Raw genomic sequence first — 25,386 nt, forward strand, 5'->3', positions numbered from 1 at the left:
GCATACGGAACATCCGTATTCCATCCGTTTTTTACGGATACCTTACCATTCTGTGTCATAGAACACTGTAAATAGTCCTGTAAATGACTGTATAAAAATAGTTGCAGAGAAAAAAACCGGATTGCATACGGATGTAAAACGGATGGTGCGATTACAAAATCGCATTGAACTCGCATCACAAACGCATGACAAACGCATACTTTTCATCCCTTTTTTCGGTCCAGATTACGGACCGATTTGTCTATCACAAGTGGAAATGAGCCCTAATAGGGAATTTAGAGTGAGAGCCCAATATGGACAGTGATGATGTCTGTAAAGCAGAATATGATAGCGCTATGCATAATAAATAATATTAATTAATAAGAAAGTGACAGAATTGCCTATGGCTGGAAAATCCCTCTATTATGCACTTTCATCTATTTTACGGAACATCTTGGGTATGATAATATGGCACCCTTGTATTAAACAGGCTTTTGTACAAATGGTAAATTGCCAATGTACATATTTGTGCTTGCTTGACAGATAAAATCGCAAATAAAATGTTATGAGTCAGCTGTAATAAAAAAGCATTGCTTGTAAAGGAAAGATATGAAAGGAAATCATTTCCCTAGATGCAGAGTGTGAGGCGGTCTGGCATTAGTCAGCTGCGCTGATGGCATTTGTGTTTGGTTCCTGGACGGAGCTTCTCATAGGGAGTAATATTACTGTCATTCAGTACACCTCCGATCAGTGGCATAGCTTGTGGGCCTCAATGGAAACGCTCCAATGGGGTTCCCAGTTATTGCAATTATTTAATAGTAATGGTCTTAGGGTATGTGCACATGTCAGGATTTCTTGCAGAAATTTTCCTGACAAAAACCAGACATTTCTGCCAGAAATCCGCATGCGTTTTTACCGCGATTTTGACGCCTTTTTGGTGCGTTTTTTGTGCGTTTTTTCCAAATGCATAGAATTGCGGGAAAAACGCAGAAAATCCACAAAAATAATGAACATGCTCATTTTTTTACCGCGATGCGTTTTTTTCGCGGAAAAAAACGCATCCATGTGCACATAACATGAAGAATGCATTCTAAATGATAGAATGCATAATGTATGCATTTTTAATGAGTTTTTATAGCGTTTTTACCGCAAAAAAACGCGAAAAAACCTGAACGTGTGCACATAGCCTTATGGGTCAAACGGACCTTCTGGGCCGCCCGGGTGCGGTTGCAACACCTGCACCTATTATCTACTATATAATTGTCTAAGGGTCACTTCCGTCTGTCTGTCTTTCTGGCGCGGATATTCATTGGTCGCGGCCTCTGTCTGTCATGGAAATCCAAGTTGCTGATTGGTTGTGGCAAGACGCCCATGACCATTGCCACGACCAATCAGCGACGGGCACAGTCCGGCGGAATAATTGCCACTCCTTCCTCCCCGCAGTCGGTGCCCGCTCCATGCTCCCCTCCAGTCAGCCCTCACACAGGATTAATGCCAGCATTAATGGACCGCGGTGTAACGCACTCCATTAACGCAGCTATTAACCCTGTGTGACCAACTTTTTACTATTGATGCTGCATATGCAGCATCAATAGTAAAAATATCGAATGTTACAAATAATAATAATTAAAAAAAAAACACGTTATTCTCACCCTCCGACGTGGCGCCCTCTCCTCGGCAGTGCAAGCGGCAGGTTCCGGTGGCAAGGATGCTATGCGAGAAGGACCTGCCATGACGTCACAGTCATGTGACCGTGACGTTATCACAGGTCCTGCGCTCATACCAACCCTGGGACCGGAAGCTGCCGCTAGCAGAGCACACAGGCGATAGGACTACAAGAGAGCCCCTTGGAAGGTGAGTATATGTTTATTTTTTATTTTAAGTCTTTTTTTAACCTGTTACATACGTGGCTGGGTAATATACTATGTGGCTGGGCAATATACTACGTGACTGGGCAATATACTACGTGACTGGGCAATATACTATGTGGCTGGGCAATATACTACATGGCTGGGCAATATACTACATGGCTGGGCAATATACTACATGGCTGGGCAATATACTACGTGGCTGGGCAATATACTACGTGGCTGGGCAATATACTACGTGACTGGGCAATATACTACGTGACTGGGCAATATACTACATGGCTGGGCAATATACTATGTGGCTGGGCAATATACTACGTGGCTCTGCTATATACTACGTGGTTGGGCAATATACTACGTGGCTGGGCAATATACTATGTGGCTGGGCAATATACTATGTGGCTGGGCAATATACTATGTGGCTGGGCAATATACTATGTGGCTGGGCAATATACTACGTGGCTCTGCTATATACTACGTGGTTGGGCAATATACTATGTGGCTGGGCAATATACTATGTGGCTGGGCAATATACTATGTGGCTGGGCAATATACTATGTGGCTGGGCAATATACTACGTCGCTGGGCAATATTATATTGCCCAGCGACGTAGTATATTGCCAATATACTACGTAGCTGGGCAATATAGTACGTGGTTGGGCAATATACTACGTGGGCTGTGCAATATACTACGTGGGCTGTGCAATATACTTCGTGACTGGGCAATATACTTTGTGGCTGTGCAATATACTACGTGGTTGGGCAATATACTATGTGGGCTGTGCAATATACTACATGGACATGCATATTCTAGAATACCCGATGCGTTAGAATCGGGCCACCATCTAGTAGTTACATAATTGCATCCAATGTATTTTAATTATGAAGCCTTTGTTCAGTTTTCACGTATATCTTCTGGTTTTCACAGATGTCTATTTTTTTTGAAAAAAATCATAGAAACATGTCTTTTTTCACTGCCATCACAGATGAAAAGTACCATTGCAAGTGTATAAAGTCCATGAGTATCACAGAAAGCACCCAGCATAAATGTACAGTAGGTGTGCGGTCCGTAGTTAGCATTCCTATAAGGGAGAGAAGCTTTCTAATTCATGCATTTATTATCCATATGTCCAAAACACTTCTACCATTTTTTTGCGCTCGTGAAAAAAACCCAGACGTCTGAATGAATTCGTAGGGATTGTATAAAGGTAATGAACATTCCTAGCTTCTATGTTTTGGCCGAGAATGGGAGCAATTATCATATCAGTGCGATTACATTTGCTGTTTGATAAAATGATATCAGTTATGAACTTGTTTTATGCAGCAATTTGGAAACATTATCTGTTGGACAATTAGGGGTCAGTCCTCAGTTTTCTATCATTCTTTCTCCATATTACAATTATTTTGTCCTTGGATTTTACAAAGGATTAAGCTTTTGACCAGCAATAATGATTAATCCTATTTTCACTGGCAAGGTGACTTGTGAAATATTGCTTGGAAAGCTTTTCTTTTCCTATGGAAAAAGCATCAGTCCTTACACAAATTTACAAATTAGCTTTGACTCTTACGGGAGAGCAGCCGGCTGCACTGGATTACCTTGATGATATAATTAGCATCTATTTATTCTATCATCTTCTCCTATTGAATTCAACATGGAAAATTGATGCCGTCACCAGTGATGTCTTCTATACACTGCATATATATAGCACCAACATATTCCACAGCGCTGTCATCATTCACGTCAATCTTGGAAATTACATTTCCCTCTTTCCCTCAGGCATTATTAAGAAGTCTGTTTTTTAATTTTTTTTGTGCACATTAGAAGAAATGGACAATTTTTTTATCAGTCTGCTGGGTCCGATTTTCATCAACTTTTTGCCATCAGTATTTCATCCATTTATCTCATATGCAAAAAAAAAAAATCAAATTTGGACGTCTTTGTTTTGGATTTTTTTTACATGGACATCTGGTCGTCAAAAAAACACCCTATATATGAATAGCTCCATAACTCCATAGACTACACTGTGTGCATAGTTATTAGGCAAATGAGTATTTTGACCTTATAATTATTTTAGTGACACTTTCCAACTCCAAGCTTTATAGACATGAATGCTTATTGGATGAAACGGATCAAGTGATTTATATTTGGGTAATGAGGGAGATTGTGGCCTTAGGATGTCATCACTGTAATGCTGGTGAGTGTGGACCCATTGCCCCATGGGCTGAGCCTGCCCTGGAGGGGCATGACTTAGTGTCTATCAGATATTCAGTAGTGCCCCTGATGGTGAGGATAGGCTGGGCTGCTGATAGACGTCAGGTATAACTCCAGGGCAGTCCTCGGGACGGCAGCAGCGGGTACAGTGTACACGTAGGCAAAACAGAAGCATAGTCAGAATGTCCGAGGATGGGGCAAGCAGCACAGGTTCAAAATTTGTATCGGGAGCGGAGAGATCAGGATAAACGAGAAGGCAAGCCAGATCGATAAGGTGAGACAAAACAGGAATACAGTACGCAAAGACAGGAAGCTAGAAAATGAGCTACTAGAACTTACAGTCATGGCCAAAAGTATTGACAACCCTGCAATTCTGTCAGATAATACTCATTTTCTTCCTGAAATTGATTGCAAACACAAATTATTTGGTATTATTATCTTCATTTAATTTGTCTTAAATGAAAAAACACAAAAGAGAATGAAGGAAAAAGCAAAACATTGATCATTTCACACAAAACTCCAAAAATGGGCCAGGCAAAAGTATTGGTACCCTCAGCCTAATACTTGGTTGCACAACCTTTAGCCAAAATAACTGCGACCAACCGCTTCCGGTAACCATCAATGAGTTTCTTACAATGCTCCGCTGGAATTTTAGACCATTGTTCTTTGGCAAACTGCTCCAGGTCCCTGATATTTGAAGGGTGCCTTCTCCAAACTGCCATTTTAGATCTCTCCACAGGTGTTCTATGGGATTCAGGTCTGGACTCATTGCTGTCCACCTTACAATTCTCCAGTGCTTTCTCTCAAACCGTTTTCTAGTGCTTTTTGAAGTGTGTTTTGGGTCATTGTCCTGCTGGAAGACCCATGACCTCTGAGGGAGACCCAGCTTTCTCACACTGGGCCCTACATTATGCTGGAAAATTTGTTGGTAGTCTTCAGACTTCATAATGCCATGCACACGGTCAAGCAGTCCAGTGCCAGAGGCAGCAAAGCAACCCCAAAACATCAGGGAACCTCTGCCATGTTTGACTGTAGGGACCGTGTTCTTTTCTTTGAATGCCTCTTTTTTTCTCCTGTAAACTCTGTTGATGCCTTTTCCCAAAAAGCTCTACTTTTGTCTCATCTGACCAGAGAACATTCTTCCAAAACGTTTTAGGCTTTTTCAGGTAAGTTTTGGCAAACTCCAGCCAGGCTTTTTTATGTCTCGGGGTAAGAAGTGGGGTCTTCCTGGGTCTCCTACCATACAGTCCCTTTTCATTCAGACGCCGACGGATAGTACGGGTGGACACTTTGTACCCTCGGACTGCAGGGCAGCTTGAACTTATTTGGATGTTAGTCGAGGTTCTTTATCCAACATCTGCACAATCTTGTGTTGAAATCTCTTGCCAATTTTTCTTTTCCATCCACATCTAGGGAGGTTAGCCAAAGTGCCATGGGCTTTAAACTTCTTGATGACACTACGCACGGTAGACACAGGAACATTCAGGTCTTTGGAGATGGACTTGTAGCCTTGAGATTGCTCATGCTTCCTCACAATTTGGTTTCTCAAGTCCTCAGACAGTTCTTTGGTCTTCTTTCTTTTCTCCATGCTCAATGTGACACACCCTAGGACACAGGACAGAGGTTGAGTCAACTTTAATGTATGTCAACTGGCTGCAAGTGTGATTTAGGGTATGTGCACACGTCAGGATTGCAGAAATTTTCCTGACAAAAACCGGACATTTCTGCCAGAAATCCGCATGCGTTTTTACCGTGATTTTACCACGATTTTGATGCGTTTTTGTGCGTTTTTTCCCAAATGCATAGAATTGCGGGAAAAACGCAGAAAATCCGCAAAAATAATGAACATGCTCATTTTTTTACCGCGATGCGTTTTTTTTGCGGAAAAAAAACGCATCCATGTGCACAAAACATGCAGAATGCATTCTAAATGATAGAATGCATAATGTATACGTTTTTAATGAGTTTTTATAGCGTTTTTAGCGCGAAAAAAATGCAAAAAAAACCTGAACGTGTGCACATGGCCTTAGTTATTGCCAACACCTGTTAGGTGCCACAGGTAAGTTACAGATGCTGTTAATTACACAAATTAGAGAAGCATCACATGATTTTTCGCACAGTGTCAATACTTTTGTCCACCCTTTTTATGTTTGGTGTGGAATTATATCCAATTTGGCTTTAGGACAATTCTTTTTGTGTTTTTTTCATTCAAGATAAATTAAATTAAGATAATAATACCAAATAATTTGTGTTTGCAATCATTTTCAGGAAGAAAATGAGTATTATCTGACAGAATTGCAGGGGTGTCAATACTTTTGGCCATGATGGTAAGTTAAGGAGAGGAATGGGTGGAGTCGCCTGATATATCACCTGTTGGCATGTGATAGGCTGGGGAAGCAGATCTCTGCAGGACAGAATGGATTAAAATTCCTGCAGAGTTCCGCCGCTCCCCCCTATGACTCACAAACAGCAGAGCTGAAAGTGAAGTACAAACAGTGCGATGGTCAGGTACTTGATGGCGCAGACAAAAACACACGGTGCGTCAGGCAGCACTTAGAAGGCATGCGAGTGGCCGGCGTAACAATCCCCTATTATCAAAATGTGCAGAATTATTAGGCTGCTTGTTTTCTTCAAATATGGGCCAAAAAGAGATTTAACTGACAATGAAAAGTCAAAAATTGTTACAAGTCTTACAGATGGATGCAGCGCTGTTGAAATTGCTAAGATATTGAGGCATGATCACACAACCATCAAACGTTTTATTGCAAATAGTTAGTAGGGTCACAAAAAACGTGTTGAGAAAAAAATATGTACATTACCTGCCAAAGATTTGAGAAGAATCAAACATGAAGTGATCCAGAACCCATTATCCTCAGGTGCTGTTAGATTGCTATTGTTATTTTTAGCAATCTGGAGATTTAGTGATTTTTTTTAATCATGTTCACCAAATGCTAAAACTGATCTGCCATTATGATTCTCCAGGTCATTACGAGTTCATAGACACCAAACATGTCTAGGTTCTTTTTATTTAAGTGGTGAAACAAAAATCCAAAGTTTGTTTTAAAAAAGGGGGTCATTTTCCGAGACCTGCAGCGTCTCAATTTCTCGTGGTCTTAGGTTGGTTGAGAGCTTATTTTTTGCGCGCCGAGCTGATGTTTTCATTGATACCATTTTGGTGTAGATACGATCTTTTGATTGTCCATTATTGCATTTTATTGCAATGTAGCAGTGACCACAAAACGTAATTCTAATGTTTTTAATTTTTTTCTTGTTACGTCATTTAGCAATCGGGTTAATTCTTTTTTTATATTGATAAATTGGGCAATTCTGAACACAGCGATACCAAATATGTGTATTTTTTTATTGTTTTATTTTGAATGGGGCAAAAGGGGGGCAATTTAAACTTTTATTTTTTAATGTTTTTAATATTTTTTAAAAACTTTTTTTTACATGCTTCAATAGTCTTCTTGGGAGACTAGAAGCTGCAGTACTTCAATTGCCTCTGCTACACATAGGGGATGATCAGATCGCCTGTGTGTAGCAGAAATGCTCACTTGCTATGAGCGCCGTCCACGGGGTGGTGCTCATAGCAATCTGGCAATGACAACCATAGAGGTCTGCTGGCGACCTCGGGTTGTCATACCAACCCATCGGTGACCCGCAATCATGTGACTGGGTTACCAATGGGCGGGATTTACTGTAAGCATGCGTTAAATGCCCTTGTCAGAGATTGACAGGGACATTTAACTAGTTAACAGCCGCAGGTGGATCGCGATTCCACCACGACTGTTGCGGGAACATGTCAGCTACACAGATCAGCTGTCACTTTTGGTTTTTGTAAGCTCCACATTATGCCTTCTTAATCCAATAAGCAATTGTGCTCTTCGATGCTTTTTCCCCTTATTTTTCCCAAAGTGTGGTATGAAGACATTCTTGACCTTCTGAAGACAGTAAAGGACTGTTCTTCGTACATCCAGAGTATGAAACTCTTGTTTCTTTATCATTGGACAGGTTTTGACAAAAAGTAGGCAGTACGATTTCTTGGGACCTATAGAACTCTGAGGATAACTTAGGTAAAAAAGATGGATCTAGGCAGAAAATAATTCTGTCCTCTAAAGTTCTTAAGTAGGGTTCTCTGATTGAGAGGGCCTGTAGTTCACCCACTCTACTCGCTGTCGTGATGGCCACCAGGAATGCTGCTTTCCAAGACAGTTTATCCGAGTCTATAATCTCTATAGGTTCAAATGGAGGTATTGTGAGGCCTTTGAGAACCAATGTTCAGATACCAAGCTGGGATCAAATTGGGTTCCATAGGTTGTAGAGAAGAGGATTCAATCATAAATCTCCTCACCCAGCGATGGTCAGCTAGGGTCTCATGAAAGTACGAGTTGAGGGCTACAACTTGGACTTTTAAAGTCCTAATCTACAGACCTTTCTCAAGCCCTCCCTGTAAAAAAAATCGAGGATTTGCACATTCGGATGTAATACATTCGGTGGGTTAGATCCGAACCAGGATATGAAGGTTTTCCATATCTTGTCATAGATAGAATTGGTTACTGGCTTCCTTGAAGTATCTTTATCACCTTATCCAAGAGACCTCTAGCCTTTAGCATGATGGATTCAGAAGCCAGGCCGCAAGCTGTAAGGTTTGAGGATCTGGGTAACAAATAGGTCCTTGGTGGAGAAGGTTGCTGGTTTGTGAGAGAATCATTGGACTATCCACATTTAAATTGTTCAGAGCGCTGAAGTAGCTTCTTTTTGGCCAATGAGGCGCTACTAGTATGGTCTTTGTCTTGTCTCTCCTGACTTTCTGCAATGTCTTTGGGAGAGGAATCGGAGGGAAGGCATATGCCAACTTGAAGTTCCAGCGGTGGGCAAAAGCATCCACTGCTATGCATGTGTCGTTAGGGTCTAGAGAGAAGTATTTTTGCTCACTTTTGTATTTATGCGAGTAGCAAACAGGTCTACTTTCGGGTGACCCCATTTTTCTGTTAACACCTGAAATACTCCGCCACCTTGGCTCCATTCTCCTGGGTGTAATGTTTTCCTGCTAAGGACGTCTGCTTCAACGTCGGTAAACCCCTTTAGATGGAATGCAGACAGGGAGAATAAGTGTTGTTCAGCTCAAGCAAAGATCCTGCTTGAAATAACCTTCAGACTTTTGTGTCTCATGCTTCCTTGGTGTCGCATATGAGCCACTGTGGTTATATTGTCTGAATATATTTTTATATGCGTATTTTTCACTAAGTCCACTGCTGCTTTTAGTGCTTCCTCTACCGCCTTCAACTCTCTGAAGTTGGAAGAGCGAAGACTGACATCTTGGGACCATACCCCCTGGAATGTGGCATGGGACACCGTGGCTCCCCATCCTCTTCCACTGGCGTCTGTTTTGACGGTTGATAGGGGATTTTGATTCCAGGCTACTCCCCTGCTTAAGTTCTTAGGTTGAGCCACCAGCTGAGGGAGGCTCTTACTCAGCCTGTCAAGTGAATAGTTTTGCCCAGGGACCCGGGTCACCATCCCAGCATGACAGAATGTGGGATTGCAGACATCTTGTGTGGGCCTGGGTCCAAGTTACCTCTGGAATGCAGGAGGTTATGGACCCTAGTGCTGACATTGCCAATCTGAGAGGTACTTTTCTTTGATCCCGCAAGGCTGTTATCTTGGACTGTATCAGTATTTATTTCTCCTTTGGCAGTAGAGACATCTGGTCTTGTGAGTATCACATTATTCCCATTGCCATCTTCCTGGTGGATGCAACCAGATTGGATTTTTGATTGTTTCTGAAAAATCCTAAAGATGTAAGAAGACTGTAATGCAACTGCGGAGCAGTTGAGCTCAGCCACCACCAGGGGGTGATGCTACGGGAAAAAGGGTTGCACTTACTGTGTAGCACGTTGGTGTAGAAGTGCAGGCCACCACCAGGAGGCGGCAGAGTAGTCAGACAGGCCGAAGTCAGCAAAAAACACGGAGATGAAGTACCAGAGGTCACAGCAAAGCACAAGATCAAAGACGAGCCAAAAGTCAGACCCAGACACGAGCATGGTTGTTATGGACCTGGTGGTTAGGAGCACCCGGAACGACCTGATGGTTAAACTCACACAGGACAAGCTCTGGGAAGTGGGAGCTCTGCTGACCGCAACCCCTAATCCTATCACACAACTAGAAATAGCCGTGGAGCGTACCTAACACTGCCTAGACGCCTCTTCACAGCCTAAGAGCTAACTAGCCCTAAAGATAGAAAATAAAGCCTACATTGCCTCAGAGAAATTCCCCAAAGGAAAAGGCAGCCCCCCACGTATATTGACTGTGAGTAAAGATGAAAGTCACAAACACAGAAATGAAACAGGTTTCAGCAAAGGGAGGCCAGACTTACTAAACAGACTGAGGATAGGAAAGTTATCTTTGGGTTCAGCACAAAAAACTACAAAAGACCACGCAGAGTGTGCAAAAAGACCTCCGCACTGACTCACGGTGCGGAGGTGCCACTCTGCATCCCAGAGCTTCCAGCTAGCAAGGCAAAATCATGATAGCAAGCTGGACAAGGAAACAATGAACAAATAATAAACTAGCAGGGACTTCGCTTCTGCTGGAGTAGACAGGTCACCAGAAAGATCCAAGAGCGAACTGAACCAGTACAAGAACATTGACAGCTGGCATGGAGTAACGATCTGAGTGGAGTTAAATAGATCAGCCAGCCAAAGAATAAACTACGTCACCTGTGGAAGGAACCTCAGAAGCAGCAGCTCCACTCACAGCCACCAGAGGGAGTCCATGGACAGAACTCGCCGAAGTACCATTCATGACCACAGGAGGGAGTTCGATAACAGAATTCACAACACACGGTATCCAAAACGTGAGACGGAAAGAGGAGTCAAGGTACAACCCAGAGGGTCAAAAGCCATTCGGGGAACGCAGTACCAGAGACAGAAAAACGAAGGCGGAGTTCAAGCTGAGTCATACACTGTAGGGAAATCACCAAACGTACACGGAGTCAGGGAAAGGGAACGGGTCACACACGGGAAGTCAGAGGCAGAAGGATCATAAGGGTATACGGATCAGCTGCTCTAGCCTGGAAGCATGAACTATCACTGACAAAAGCTACCTAAAATAGCACCAATGAATAGCCACCCAAGAATCAAAGAGAGGCAGGAAAAGTTATCCACTCCATGACCAGGCCAAGGAAAGAGAAGAAAGAAGCAAAATCCGACCTGGATCATGACAAAGACCCAGAACGTCTTATACGTGGCACTAGAGGACAGCTTGTGATTGACCTAGGAGTAGCAGGTCATCTAGGTAAGGCATGATATAGATATTTCTGTTCCGGATAGCACCTCTGCCATTATTTTGGTGAACACCCGTGGTGCCGAAGAAATGCCGAACGGGAGAACATTGAACTGATGGTGACGGATTTTCCCCATTCCTGAGCTACTGCAAACCGCAGATATCTTCGATGCTTTGGGTGAATGGGTATGTGATAGTAAGCATCCTGGAGGTCTATGGTTGCTATTATGAAATCTTGGCCTACCAATGGAATGGTGCTTTTTAACGATCCCATATTGAACTTCCTGTACTTTATGCACATATTTAGAGGTCTTAAATTTATTATTATCTTGTGTTTTCCATTTGTTTTTTTATTAGGAACACGTGCAAATAATGTCCTGTCCGCACTCTGTTTTCGGAACTGGGGATACAACCCTGCCACAGAATAACTTTTAGAGACCAGTCATTAAAACGCTTTGTAACTCCTGAGATGGCAGGGAGCTTACTCTTAATCTTTGTGAAGGTCTGGAGGAGAACTCGATTTTTACCCCGGTTCGGACTGATTGTCTCACCCACTAATTGGGGGTAAGAAGTTCCCACTGGGAGAGGAAGCCGGAGATCCGACCCCCTACAGATTGGACATCATTTTTCTTGACGTTGTCCCTGGGAGAGTAAGATGTTTTTGCCTCTGCCTCCTTTGGGTTAGCTCCAGCATCTGGCTTTCCCCTTTCCCCTATATGATGGTTGATTCTGAGGGGGACAAAAGGACCGCTTCTTGGCCACTGTGGGTTGGCCTACCAATGGAATGGTGCTTTTTAACGATCCCATATTGAACTTCCTGTACTTTATGCACATATTTAGAGGTCTTAAATTTATTATTATCTTGTGTTTTCCATTTGTTTTTTTATTAGGAACACGTGCAAATAATGTCCTGTCCGCACTCTGTTTTCGGAACTGGGGATACAACCCTGCCACAGAATAACTTTTAGAGACCAGTCATTAAAACGCTTTGTAACTCCTGAGATGGCAGGGAGCTTACTCTTAATCTTTGTGAAGGTCTGGAGGAGAACTCGATTTTTACCCCGGTTCGGACTGATTGTCTCACCCACTAATTGGGGGTAAGAAGTTCCCACTGGGAGAGGAAGCCGGAGATCCGACCCCCTACAGATTGGACATCATTTTTCTTGACGTTGTCCCTGGGAGAGTAAGATGTTTTTGCCTCTGCCTCCTTTGGGTTAGCTCCAGCATCTGGCTTTCCCCTTTCCCCTATATGATGGTTGATTCTGAGGGGGACAAAAGGACCGCTTCTTGGCCACTGTGGGTTGTGGCAGCACTTTCCTTTTGTCTGTTGCCTTTTCCAACAATTTGTACAGGGCTGGACTGAACATATACTCCCTTTTGAAGGGAATAGAACAAAGTTTGACCTGAGGCAATATCTCCGATCCATAATTTCAGCCACAATGCCCTTCTGGCTGAATTTGATAAGACCGAAGGTCTAGTTGCCACCTTTACTGACTCTGTGGAGTCGTCGGCCAGGAACCTCTGGCTTTTTTAAGAGAGGTATAGATCCTTTTATCTCTTCTTTTGAACTACCCATGTTAAGGTGTTCCTCCAGCTGATTTAGCCACCGGAACATTGATCTGGATGAAAAAGGTGGATACCACGTTCGCATCCAACAAAGCCGTAGATGTTTCCCAAGATTTCTTCAGCAGAATATCTGTTTTGCGTTCCAAAGGTCTCATAATTGGGAGGAATTCTCAAAGGGCAAGGTTGTCTTTTTTGCCACCTTTGCTACTTGAATATCTACTTCTGGTACTTCTGTCCAGAATTTGGATATTTTCTCCTCCAGTGGGAATCTTCCTTTCAGCTCTGTAGGTGTTACTAAGTGCTTTTCCGGCAGTTCCCACTCATCCAGTATCAACTTTTGAACGTTCTCATGTACCGGAAATACCAACTTCTGAGTTCTTAGACCCCCAAACATTTTGTCCTGAACTGTGTTCTGGACAATTTCTTCCTCCTCCACATTCATAGCTGTTCTCACCACTGTCAGAAGCTCTTCCATATCTTCTGATGCAAAGTAATGTTTCTTAACTGATTTGGGACTGTTCTGCCTCTAAAACAGATTTGCCTTCTTCACACCACTCACTGGTGAAGGATTCCGAATCTCCCTGAGAGTCAGTCAGACAGCTCCTCCATGGATATCTTCCTCTTCTTTCCCCCCTGATGGCATTACTGGAAGGGGCTGGTAAAAAGTGGCAAGGGATGATTGGACCTCCTGGCGAACCATTCCTCTTAACTCCTCAATCAAAGAGGGCTGTTCCTCTTTAACAATTGTTTCTGTTCAATCCTGCCACAGGCATTTCTTGTATGAAAAAGGTAACTTTTTAAGACAGATGGCACATTTATGGGACAACTTGTCTTTCCTTTTTGGAGAGGATCCTTGACCAATAAGTACAACTCCCCAAGGACATTCCTGCTCCAAAGATAGAGACACCAAAGCCAGGTACTTACTGGGTTTAAGACAGCGCTGGGTTCTGCAGATGCAGTGCCTGAAGAAAGACCACCCTCCATCATAGCAAAGGTCCTACCTACCTTGTGGTGTCTTCAATCTGGGCTCCTTATATAGGAGCCAAGATCTCAGCGCAACACCCTGGTAGGATGAACCTCCCTCTTTCTGTCTCATTGGAATGTCTCCCAGGTTTGGATGAATCCAGTCATCAGTGGTGCTCCCAGGTCGTCAGGTGCATTCCACTATGCCAATGCAAGCGCACCTGCCCTCCCAAGCGCTTCTTCTGGCGGTGCGTTCTAATGCAACCGGAAGTAACACCACCTGACCATGACTCCTTGTCTGAAATCACTTCCGGTCACCACCCGAGGTGGAAAAGAGAAGGAGGAGAGCCCTGGAGCTCAGAGAGGACCCCGGCTTCTACCACCCTGCTTTACCCCAAAGGCACAGGAAGGGCAGAAGAGTCCCATGTCCAGAAGAGACGGGAGCAGCTTTCAGGAGGGGAAGGCCGGAGCGATTGCCTCAGCTGCCCGGCTTTGGAATCAAGGTATGCTATGTAGTCTCTGTTGCCGGCCACAGAGTCCTGCAGGAGGACCTCCTCGTGCCCCATAGGGACAGGAAAAAACACTGGAGAGAGGAAAAGGGGTGGTACTATTTGTGTTTCCTGTCCCTATTAGGGCGAGGAGTATATTCTTGTGGTGCTGTCATGGAGGGTGACTAGAGAAAACCATGATTTATATGCAGGACAATGCTCCATTACATGGATCGATGTCCTTGACTGCTTAGCTGTCAGTAAAGGTCTTAAATATGAAAGTATAATGACTGGCCCCCTTCCTCACTTGACTTAAGCCCTATTGAGAACTCCTTAAAGGGAACCTGTCACCCCGTTTTTTGAGATTGAGCTATAAATACTGTTAAATAGGGCCTGCGCTGTGTGTTCCTATAGTGTATGTAGTGTACCCCGATTCCCTATGTATGCTGAGAAATAACTTACCAAAGTCGCCGTTTTCGCCTGTCAATCAGGCTGGTCAGGTCGGGAGGGCGTGGTGACATCGGTGGTTCTTCCTCAGCTTTACGTTGGTGGCGTAGTGGTGTAGTGGTGAAGACATAGCGCGCGATCTGCGCTGTAATCCCTTGCATCGGTGGGGGCGGCCATCTTCCTGGGGCCGCGCGTGCGCAGATCGAGTGCTCTGCTGCACGGGGCTTCAGGAAAATGGCCGCGGGATGCCGCGCGTGCGCATTAGAGATCGCGGCGGCCATTTTCCCAAAGCCGAGTTTGCATCTCGGCTTTGGGAAAATGGCCGCCGCGATCTCTAATGCGCACGCGCGGCATCCCGCGGCCATTTTCCTGAAGCCCCGTGCAGCAGAGCACTCGATCTGCGCACGCGCGGCCCCAGGAAGATGGCCGCCCCCACCGATGCAAGGGATTACAGCGCAGATCGCGCGCTGTGTCTTCACCACTACACCACTACGCCACCAACGTAAAGCTGAGGAAGAACCACCGATGTCACCACGCCCTCCCGACCTGACCAGCCTGATTGACAGGCGAAAACGGCGACTTTGGTAAGTTATTTCTCAGCATACATAGGGAATCGGGGTACACTACATACACTATAGGAACACACAGCGCAGGCCCTATTTAACAGTATTTATAGCTCAATCTCAAAAAACGGGGTGACAGGTTCCCTTTAAACGTGACATTTACAGTGAAGACACCTCTCTTAACAGGGTATGTGATGCTTTGGCTGGTGCTGCCCAAAATGTAGACTGTCATTAGATTAAGAAACTGACAGATTCCATGGACAGAAGGCTTATATGGCTGTTATTCAAAGGAAGGGTATATTATTCACTGACATTTTTGATGAAATGTATGTTTGTACATTTTGCATTGTCTGGTTATTACTCTCACTTTAACAGATGAAAATAAACAACTGAGATTACATTTTTTTGTTTTTCATTTAGTTGCATAATAATTCTGCTCACTAATATTTGCCCAATAATTATGCACACATAGATATTCTCCTGAGAAAGACAAATCCTCACATTAACTTAATTAAGTATTCAGGTTTATTAAATTGTTGTATTGGCCAATGCCACTTTAGTTATTCAATAAGAAAATTATTCATTAAAAATACAACTTGCCTAGTAAATTTGCACACAGGGTATAATGGTTATGTATTCTATCTGTGAAAAACATGATTAGGACATGAAAAACGGAGGTCTAAATGAGGACTTAATGTGTTCTCCAGAACTAGAAAAACATGGCTGCTTTCTTTCAAAGACCGCACCACACCTTATCTTGGGTTGAGACTGGTATTGCAAACAAACCCCATTTAAGTGAATGGAGCTTAGCTGCAATACTATGCACAGCCGATAGTCATGGAAGGTGCTGGTCCTGAAAAGAACCTGCCATGGTTTTCTAAACCTGGATCATCCATGTATGCCATATAAAGTAGGGAACATGGAGCGTGCAAGGAAGTTAATTGAACATTTGTCCTTGTTTAATGAAGGTTTGATATAAAATCTTGCATCAGTTTCTATAAACTTATGTTTGTCAAGATATTGCAACTGATGGCAAACAATTGGTGATAAGAAGACCTCCGTATTTTGTTTTGCTTCTTACAATATTTATTGTAATACTGCAATGTAGCGAGTAATACTATATGATTACACTTTCCTAGTTAGGCCGGGATCACACATGCTAGAAATACGTCCGAGTCTCGCATGGTAATCCCCGGCCCTGCACCCGACACTCAGGAGCGGAGCGTGCGGCTCCATGTATTGCTATGCGGCGGCACGCTCGGCTCCGGAGTGCAGGCGGCAGGGCCGGGGATTATCATGCGAGACTCGGACGTATTTCTCGCATGTGTGATCCCGGCCTAAGGGATTGTTTGACATTGCTTGGAGACATCCATGACTCTTGACAAACAGTATCAGAAACAAGCCTTTGTCATGGGTATGAGAACAAACTGTGTGCACAAGATGTCATGGTAATGTGCTACAGAAGGAAGTAATGCATGCACGAATCTTCAGTTCCCATTACGAGTCCTATAATGTCATATGTTGCATTTTCTTTCAGCAGAGATATCTTAAGGTGTAGAATGCAGGATTTTTTGACCAAAGCCGTTTCCATATATCCTTTATGCTTGAATTAACCAGTTCTGTGAATTAAATTGGAAATGACAATTGAAAGTCCTATGATCCTTTGTTGTTTTATGATCTGGAGCCCTATAACAGCAATGCCAGGCACTTCCACATGATGATCCCATGGGAGTGGACCAAACATTTGGCGCATAGCCTTCTCTACAATCTGCGTAAAGCATGATAGTCATTTTTATAAATGAAACGTAACCTCATGTGTAGATGAGTATTGCAAGTACTAACTGGGCCCCGAAATAAACTCGTATCTCCAGCATATATTCCTATCCTTGGACAGTCACATCAGTAACACTAGATATTATTTAAAAGTGATAATATTGAAATCACTAGGGACAGAACAAGACATTAGTTATTTTAACGTCTATTATTCTTGCTGAAAAATGTTGGCGTTTGTGGAGATACAGTTTTTCCAAACCTTTGATATAGGGGTTTTCTGATAAAGCAGCATTGGGCACCCACCCACAGGAATATGAAGTCCCACCGAAAGCTAGTGTGGAGAAGTCATTTGTACCTCCTCACCAGCACATCCACAATGTAATGCGGCAAGCATGGGGTATGCACAACAAGAAATCGTAGTTTTAGGGATTATGAATTCTTAAAGGGAATATGTCAGCAGGTTTTTGCTATTTAATTTGAAAGTAGCATAAAATAGGCCAAGAGAGCCTGATTACAGGGATGTGTCACTTACTAGGCTATGTATTGTAGTTTTAAAACAATCAGTGTTTTACGAGCAGGAGATTATCACTGCAGGACTGGGTCTCCCGTCCACTGCAGTTAGGTTAATTTGTGTAACCCTGCCCCCACCACTGATTGGCAACTTGCTGACAATGTACAGAGGAAGCTGCCAATCAGGGGTGTGGGAGGGGTTATATACAGCACAACAGAGGAAATAAGGATTCTATCAAAACTGTGCTAAGCAGCCCAGTAAGTGACACACCGCTGGAATCAGGTGCTCAAACACTACATTATGCTCCTCTCAGATGACATAGCGAAAACCTGCTGACAGATTCTCTTTAAGCCTGGCAAAAGTTGTGCTTTTTCCCACAGGGAATCCCCAGGTTGCTAGCTATGGAATAGTTTAGCTAATATGTCAGCAGAAGTCACCAGATTACAAGTCACCAAGTAGCAAGGAAGCAGGCAGTAATAGTAGTCAGTACATGTGGTCTTGTCACATTTTGATCTTAAGTAGTGGAAAGAGGTCAGGAGGTGGCGGTCAAGAATGTCAAGACCCAGATCAAACCTAACCAGGTTGGAGAAAAGCAGACAAAGGCACCAAAAGCACCTTATGGCTTTGGTAGTGAGTAATAGGTAAAGGGTTCTTAATAAGCTTGGGCCCTATGGCATTAACTGAAATCAGAAGCGATAAGCGCAGAGTGGTCTCTTAAGGGGAATCTGTCACCAGGTTTGACAGATATGAAATAAGGCCATCACCTTTCAGGGCTGATATACAGCATCCTATAATGCTGCATATATGCCTCCAACCCAACCTGTAAGAGAAGAAAAATACTTATAGTCACCTGTGGGGCGGTCCGGTCTGAGTGGTGTTGCTGGTCTTGGTCCGCGCCTCCCTTCTTCCTGTGATGCCGTTCTCTTTCTTGTTACATGCGGGTGACGCGTCCTGCGCAGTTGTACTTCTCTGCCCTGTTAGGGTAGAGCAAAGTACTGCAGTGCGCAGGCACCGGGTAAGGTCAGAGATTCCTTGCGCATGCGCACTGCTCTCGTCAGGGCAGAGAAGTACGCCTGCACAGGAACGCGATATCAGGGAGACTGTGTGGATGACATAGGGACGCGTCATCCGCATGAAGCAAGAAGATGGGAGGCGCTGGACCAAGACCTGCGACACTCCTCAGACCAGGCCATTCCGCAGGTGACTATAATTAATCGTCTTTTTCTTGTCTAAGGGTATGTGCACACGTTGCGGATTTTGCTGCGGATTTTTCCGCAGCGGATTTGGAAAATCCGCAGTGCAAAACCACCGCGGTTTTCACTGTGGATTTTCACGCGGTTTCTTCTGCGGATTCCTCTGCGGGTTTTCAACTGCACTTTCCTATTGGTGCAGGTTGAAAACCGCTGCGGAATCCACAGAAAAAAGTGACATGCTACTTCTTTTTTTCCGCTGCGTTTCCACGTGGAATTTTCCGCAGCATGTGCACTGTGGTTTTTGTTTTCCATAGGTTAACATTGTACTGTACACCGGTCGGGTTGGGGCAGATATACAACATTATACGATGCTGCATATCAGCCCTAAAAGGTGGTGGCCGTATCTCATATCGGCCAAACCTGCTGACCGGTTCCCTTTAAGAAGCCTGGGGCCAATGTGTGTGCTCGATGCATGGACCAAGTGGCACGAAGCAGATGGAGGCTGGGGATGTAGGGTTGGGCGCTGGCCACAGGGATGGGTGAGCTGGGGAATTGTTTGGGTTGAGTTCGCCTGCTGCCACTCCATACATCTCTATGAGAATTGCAAAATCAGTCGCTAGTGCTGTCAAAGAATTGGAGCCGATTAACAGTTTCATCCACATTTATAGCTGTCACACGTCTGTTTTTTGTGACACATATCTGTATTCTGAGTACATTTTATTTGTTTGGAGGGTGGCCTAGGATATTGTTGAAGAACATATCTCAGTTGAGTTTATTTTCCATTTATCTTCATCAAAAAACTACGGTATGTATGACTACTTCATTAGTTTATGGTTATTCTTCCAGGTTCATGTAAACCTATATTAAAAATGTATTAAATAATGAAGACATCAATAGTTAAATGATACAAAAGTGACAGTGCTTGCTGATGACATATTGGGTATGATATTTGCTTCCAGTCTTCCTGGCCCCTTACTCACATTACCGGGTAATAATGACCGGATGACGTGTGATGACGGGAATCTTGTGCTGCTTTATGACCCTCAGTGAGGTCGGCCATTGTCTCACTATAGTCCATAGTTCTGCCCCGAACAAGCATGGTGGGCCGCACAAAGACAACTGATAGGGATTTAGATGGCGAGTCCCAATGGGGACAGCGATGATAATGTCCGTAAAGGGCTGCGGAATATGAGAGCGCTATATAATCAAAGCATAATAATACAGAAATATATGGAAAATGTCTACTAATAATAATGTCCGTTCCCTCTCTGTGTACTGCCCTATACACCCCATGTCCATATACAACGGACCGGACATCCTCCCCCCCCATTCACAACTGTGGCCCTCAAGATCAATGCTTGTAATTAGGGCTCTCCCCGCCTTTGTGTGATCCATAGTCACACAATATCATCCCAATATTCCGGATATGACACGTTAGCACCCTATTCCAACATTGCGGGCATTGCCCTTTATAGAAATGTCCTGTTTGCCCTGTTTCCATGGGGTCGGACACCACATCCCCAGCCCTGGGTCCTGTTAGTCCTAATCTAGCTAAACAGGTGTCAGAATAATCTGATAAAATAGTGACAGCTCCTGTGCAAGATCAAGTCCTTCCATGGCTTGTGCCAGGCTGCCCAGAAATGGCAGCACTCAGATGAGGAGCGATGCCAGGACAGGGGCTATAAAGGGAGATGAAGCATGTGTTTACTGTGCTGGCAGGGGCTCCTGTGTATAAAGCCTGTGGAGCCCCTGCTCCCCAGCCATTGTGTAGAGCTGCAGACAGGATACGGGGGGCTCCGGGAGCGGGGTCACAACAAAGGAAGCCGCCGGCCTCAGGGACGCAGCGATGTCAGCCTGCAGCGAGGAGGCTGGCCACCAGGGGGCGCCCGGTGCTGTGCTGTGGGCACGGTAGGCTTGGTGCAGCTGCCGGCTGTGCGGCGGGGCCGGTCACTACAGCACATCGCTAGATTGTTGGGATCATTTCCTGCTGCCCATCCTCTCCCTAAGAGCTAATGATTTCTCAGCAGCAGCAGCAGCAGCAGCCATCCCCCTCCTGAGGGTCGCACCATGGTGAGTGGCGATGGCTGCACAGTGGGCACATGCCAGGCTGGGCACTGGTGTAACGGGCTGCCTCTTCTCTCCCCAGAGCTCGGGCACCGCGTCTTATCGCTGCTCCATGTCCTCCTCGGCGGACTTCTCGGAGGATGAGGACTCCAGCCAGAAGTCGGGCTCTGCTTCCCCGGCCCCGGGAGACACCCTGCCCTGGAACCTGCCCCGCCATGAGAGGTGCAAGAGGAAGACGTCGGGGGTGGCAGTGCTGGACCCGGCGGAGAGGGCGGTGCTCAGGATCGCCGGTAAGGAGCATCACATGTCGGCCGATCACACCCCGGCGGGCACATCACCGTGCCCATGTATACACCCTGATATGCCCGCAGTGTACCACATGTGTCATCCCAGCGTGGCACCGGCAGCGGACTGGTTAATGGTGACAGCTCCTGCGGTGACTCAGCTGTTTGCAGTGTGATTGTGCCAGCAGTGTATGGGCAGCCTGTGTCCAGGTCCCCGGAGTGCCCGCTGTGTGCCCCAGTACTGCCAATAACATGCCTGGTAGAAATATTACTAGTGTCACAAGGGATAATATCCTCCTAGCCATCAGCAGCATGCAAAGGGTTACATGTAATACGTAGCAGATCTAGAAGGATTGGAATAGAGGAGATCTGATTCTCCCACTTACTAAGCTTATTGTACTGTGTCCATGGTTAAGATGACTTCATAGAAGAAGTTGTAAGCAAGTGTGTGTATATGTATATATCTGACCCGAGCAGAATGACACAAGTGTGAACAGGAGGAAACTGCACTCACTATTTCTTCTTTATATGTTCTGCTGCCTCCATGATTTTTGGAGTATATATACAGTACAGACCAAAAGTTTGGACACGCCTTCACATTTAAAGATTTTTCGGTATTTTCATGACTATGAAAATTGTAAATCCACACTGAAGGCATCAAAACTATGAATTAACACATGTGGAATTATATACTTAACAAAAAAGTGTGAAACAACTGAAAATATGTCTTATATTCTAGGTTCTTCAAACTAGCCACCTTTTGCTTTGATGACTGCTTTGCACACAGTAGAGTTATGGTACCGTCACACTAAGCGACGCTGCAGCGATATAGACAACGATGCCGATCGCTGCAGCGTCGCTGTTTGGTCGCTGGAGAGCTGTCACACAGACAGCTCTCCAGCGACCAACGATGCCGAAGTCCCCGGGTAACCAGGGTAAACATCGGGTTACTAAGCCGCACTTAGTAACCCGATGTTTACCCTGGTTACCATTGAAAATGTAAAAAAAAAAAACACTACATACTTACATTCCGGTGTCTGTCGCATCCCCCGGCGTCAGCTTCCCTGCACTATGTAAGCGCCGGCCGGCCGTAAAGCAGAGCGGTGACGTCACCGCTGTGCTCTGCTTTACGGCCGGCCGGCGCTGACACAGTGCAGGGAAGCTGACGCTGGGGGACGCGACAGACACCGGAATGTAAGTATGTACTGTTTTTTGTTTTTTTTTTACATTTACAATGGTAACCAGGGTAAATATCGGGTTACTAAGCGCGGCCCTGCGCTTAGTAACCCGATGTGTACCCTGGTTACAAGTGAACACATCGCTGGATCGGCGTCACACACGCCGATTCAGCGATGTCTGCGGGAGATCCAGCGACGAAATAGAGTTCCAGACTTTCAGCTCCAACCAACGATGTCACAGCAGGATCCTGATCGCTGCTGCGTGTCAAACACAACAATATCGCTATCCAGGACGCTGCAACGTCACGGATCGTTGTCGTTATCGTTCTAAAGTTGCTCAGTGTGAAGGTACATTTAGCGTTATTCCCTTGCGCCAGGTGCTAACTACAACTGTCATCATCCTTGCATTTCTGTTGTATTTATATGCACAGATCTCAGGCCACTAAACGAGTGTGATCGACAATAGTGAAGCCGTTTGCTTGTTTCCCTGCCTCGTTACACCAACTGAGAAAGAATGAAGGGAACAGACCAATCACAATTAGATCAATGTGTCCCCATACAGTATCATGTTATCAGCCGCACATCTACAGTTTACACTGGCGATGTGCTGCTGAGAACAAGGATTTCTGTTCACACATAAACAATCCAATCACTCGATGAATAGGCAGCATTTTGCTTGTTTAGTATAATACACCCCATAGTCCTCCATATACTGTATTAGGCCTCTTTCACACGTCCAGATAATTCCGGTACCGGAGAAATCGGTACCGGAGTTATCCGTATCTGTGTGCTCACGTGGCACATCAGTGTGGCACACATGCGGCAGCCATGTGCCACCTGAGGACCACAGGGACCGTGCAGGAGACAGCGCTACAGTTAAGCGCTGTCCCCTGGTTTTGGTGCTGAAGCCGGCATTCATTCCTTCTCCCCAGCAGCGTTCGCTGGAGAGAAGGAATGAAAAATAAAGGTTTTTTAATTTTTTTAGTTAAAAATAAAGTTAGTGGGTCACCTCCCGCCTCCCATCCCCTGTGCGCCCGCCGGTTTGCAGAAAAATACTCACCCAGCTCCAGCGATGTCTCCTCTCAGCGGCCTCTGGCAGCTTGTCCTGTGTGAGTGGTCACATGGTACCGCTCATTACAGTGATGAATATGCGCATATTCATCACTGTAATGAGCGGTACCACGTGACCACTCACACAGGACAAGCTGCCAGAGGCCGCTGAGAGGAGACATCGCTGGAGCTGGGTGAGTATTTTTCTGCAAACCGGCGGGCGCAGAGGGGATGGGAGGCGGGAGGTGACCCACTAACTTTATTTTTAAGAAAAAAAAAATTGACTTTTCATCTCCTCTCTCCTGCGGGGAGAAGAGATGAATGCCGCCTTCAGCACCACACGCAGTGGGGACAGAGCTTACTGTAGCGCTGTCTCTCCTGCGGGCGGTACGTGCACAAGGAGGAGAGTGCACACTGTTCTCCGTGTGCACGTGTGCGGGACGTATTGCGGTACGTGCTGCCAGAGAAAAGCGGACATGTCTCCATGTTTTGCACACGGACACACGGTCCGTGAAAACACGGAGACATGTGCATAGACCCATTCATTTGAATGGGTCTACGTGTGTCAGTGTCTCCGGTACGTGAGAAAACTGTCAGTACACGTACTGGAGACACTGACGTGTGAAAGAGGCCTTATAATGTGCACCTCAGTCCTCCATATAGTATAATACACTCCTCAGTCCTCCATATAGTATAATACACTCCTCAGTCCTCCATATAGTATAATATACTTCTCAGTCCTCCATATAGTATAATACACTCCTCATAGTCCTCCATATATTAAAATACACTGCAATTCCTCCATATAGTATAATACACTCCTCAGTCCTCCATATAGTATAATGTACTGCCACAGTCCTCCAAATAGTATAATACATTCCTCATAGTGCTCCATATAGTATAATGCCCTGCCGTTGTCATCCATATAGTACAATTCACTTCCCATTGTGTAATGCACCCCATAGTTCTTCATATAGTATAATGTATTCCCCATAGTCCTGGATACAGTATAATGCAACCCACATATAGTATAATGCAGCCATCCCAGAGTATAATGCAGCCATCCCACAGAATATATTGTAGCCCCGAGTATAATGTAACCCCCCAGAGAATATAATACAGCCCCCCCATAGAATGTAATACAGCCCCCCCATAGAATGTAATACAGCCCTCCCCATAGAATGTAATACAGCCCTCCCCATAGAATGTAATACAGCCCCCCCATAGAATGTAATACAGCCCTCCCCCATATAGAATGTAATACAGCCCCTCCATAGAATGTAATGCAGCCAGCCCCCATAGAATGTAATACAGCACAGCCCTCATAGAATGTAATACAGCCTCCCATAGAATGTAATGCAGCCAGCCCCCATAGAATGTAATGCAGCCAGCCCCCATAGAATGTAATGCAGCCAGCCCCCATAGAATGTAATGCAGCCAGACCCCATAGAATGTAATGCAGCCAGCCTCCATAGAATGTAATCCAGCCAGCCCACCATAGAATGTAATGCAACCAGCCCCCATAGAATGTAATGCAGCCAGCCCCAATAGAATGTAATAAATCCCCCTCATAGAATGCAATACAGCACAGCCCCCATAGAATGTAATGCAGCCACCCCCCATAGAATGTAATGCAGCCAGACCCCATAGAATATAATGCAGCCAGCCCCCATAGAATGTAATACAGCACAGCCTCCATAGAATGTAATACAGCCCCCCCCCCCCCATAGCCCCACAATCAAGTTATCACTCATTGATATATTAAAAAAAAAAAAATACTCTCACCTCTCCTCGTGCCCCGCGCTGCTCCCGTCTCCGGTCTCAGCAGCTGCAGTCTGCACGCCCAACACACAGCAGGCACACGATGATATGACGTCATCGTGCACCCGCAGTATCAGAGGCAGAGCGGGGAATTATGGGAGAGGGAGCGTCAGCAGTCGCTCTCTCCTCCATCATGGCATTC

General features: G+C 45.1%; 1 protein-coding gene across 3 annotated transcripts in view; it reads left to right on the forward strand.

Annotated features, from left to right (window-relative positions):
- DST (dystonin) overlaps positions 1-25,386 on the forward strand; it is a 750,022-nt gene that overhangs the window by 131,747 nt on the left and 592,889 nt on the right. For all 3 annotated transcript variants that reach the window (XM_069726740.1, XM_069726743.1, XM_069726742.1), the window contains exon 4: positions 20,994-21,201. In XM_069726740.1, coding sequence (XP_069582841.1) covers positions 20,994-21,201 — 208 coding nt within the window. The remainder of the gene's footprint in view (positions 1-20,993; positions 21,202-25,386) is intronic.

Source organism: Ranitomeya imitator, chromosome 5, assembly GCF_032444005.1.
Source record: "Ranitomeya imitator isolate aRanImi1 chromosome 5, aRanImi1.pri, whole genome shotgun sequence".
Lineage (NCBI taxonomy): Eukaryota > Metazoa > Chordata > Amphibia > Anura > Dendrobatidae > Ranitomeya > Ranitomeya imitator.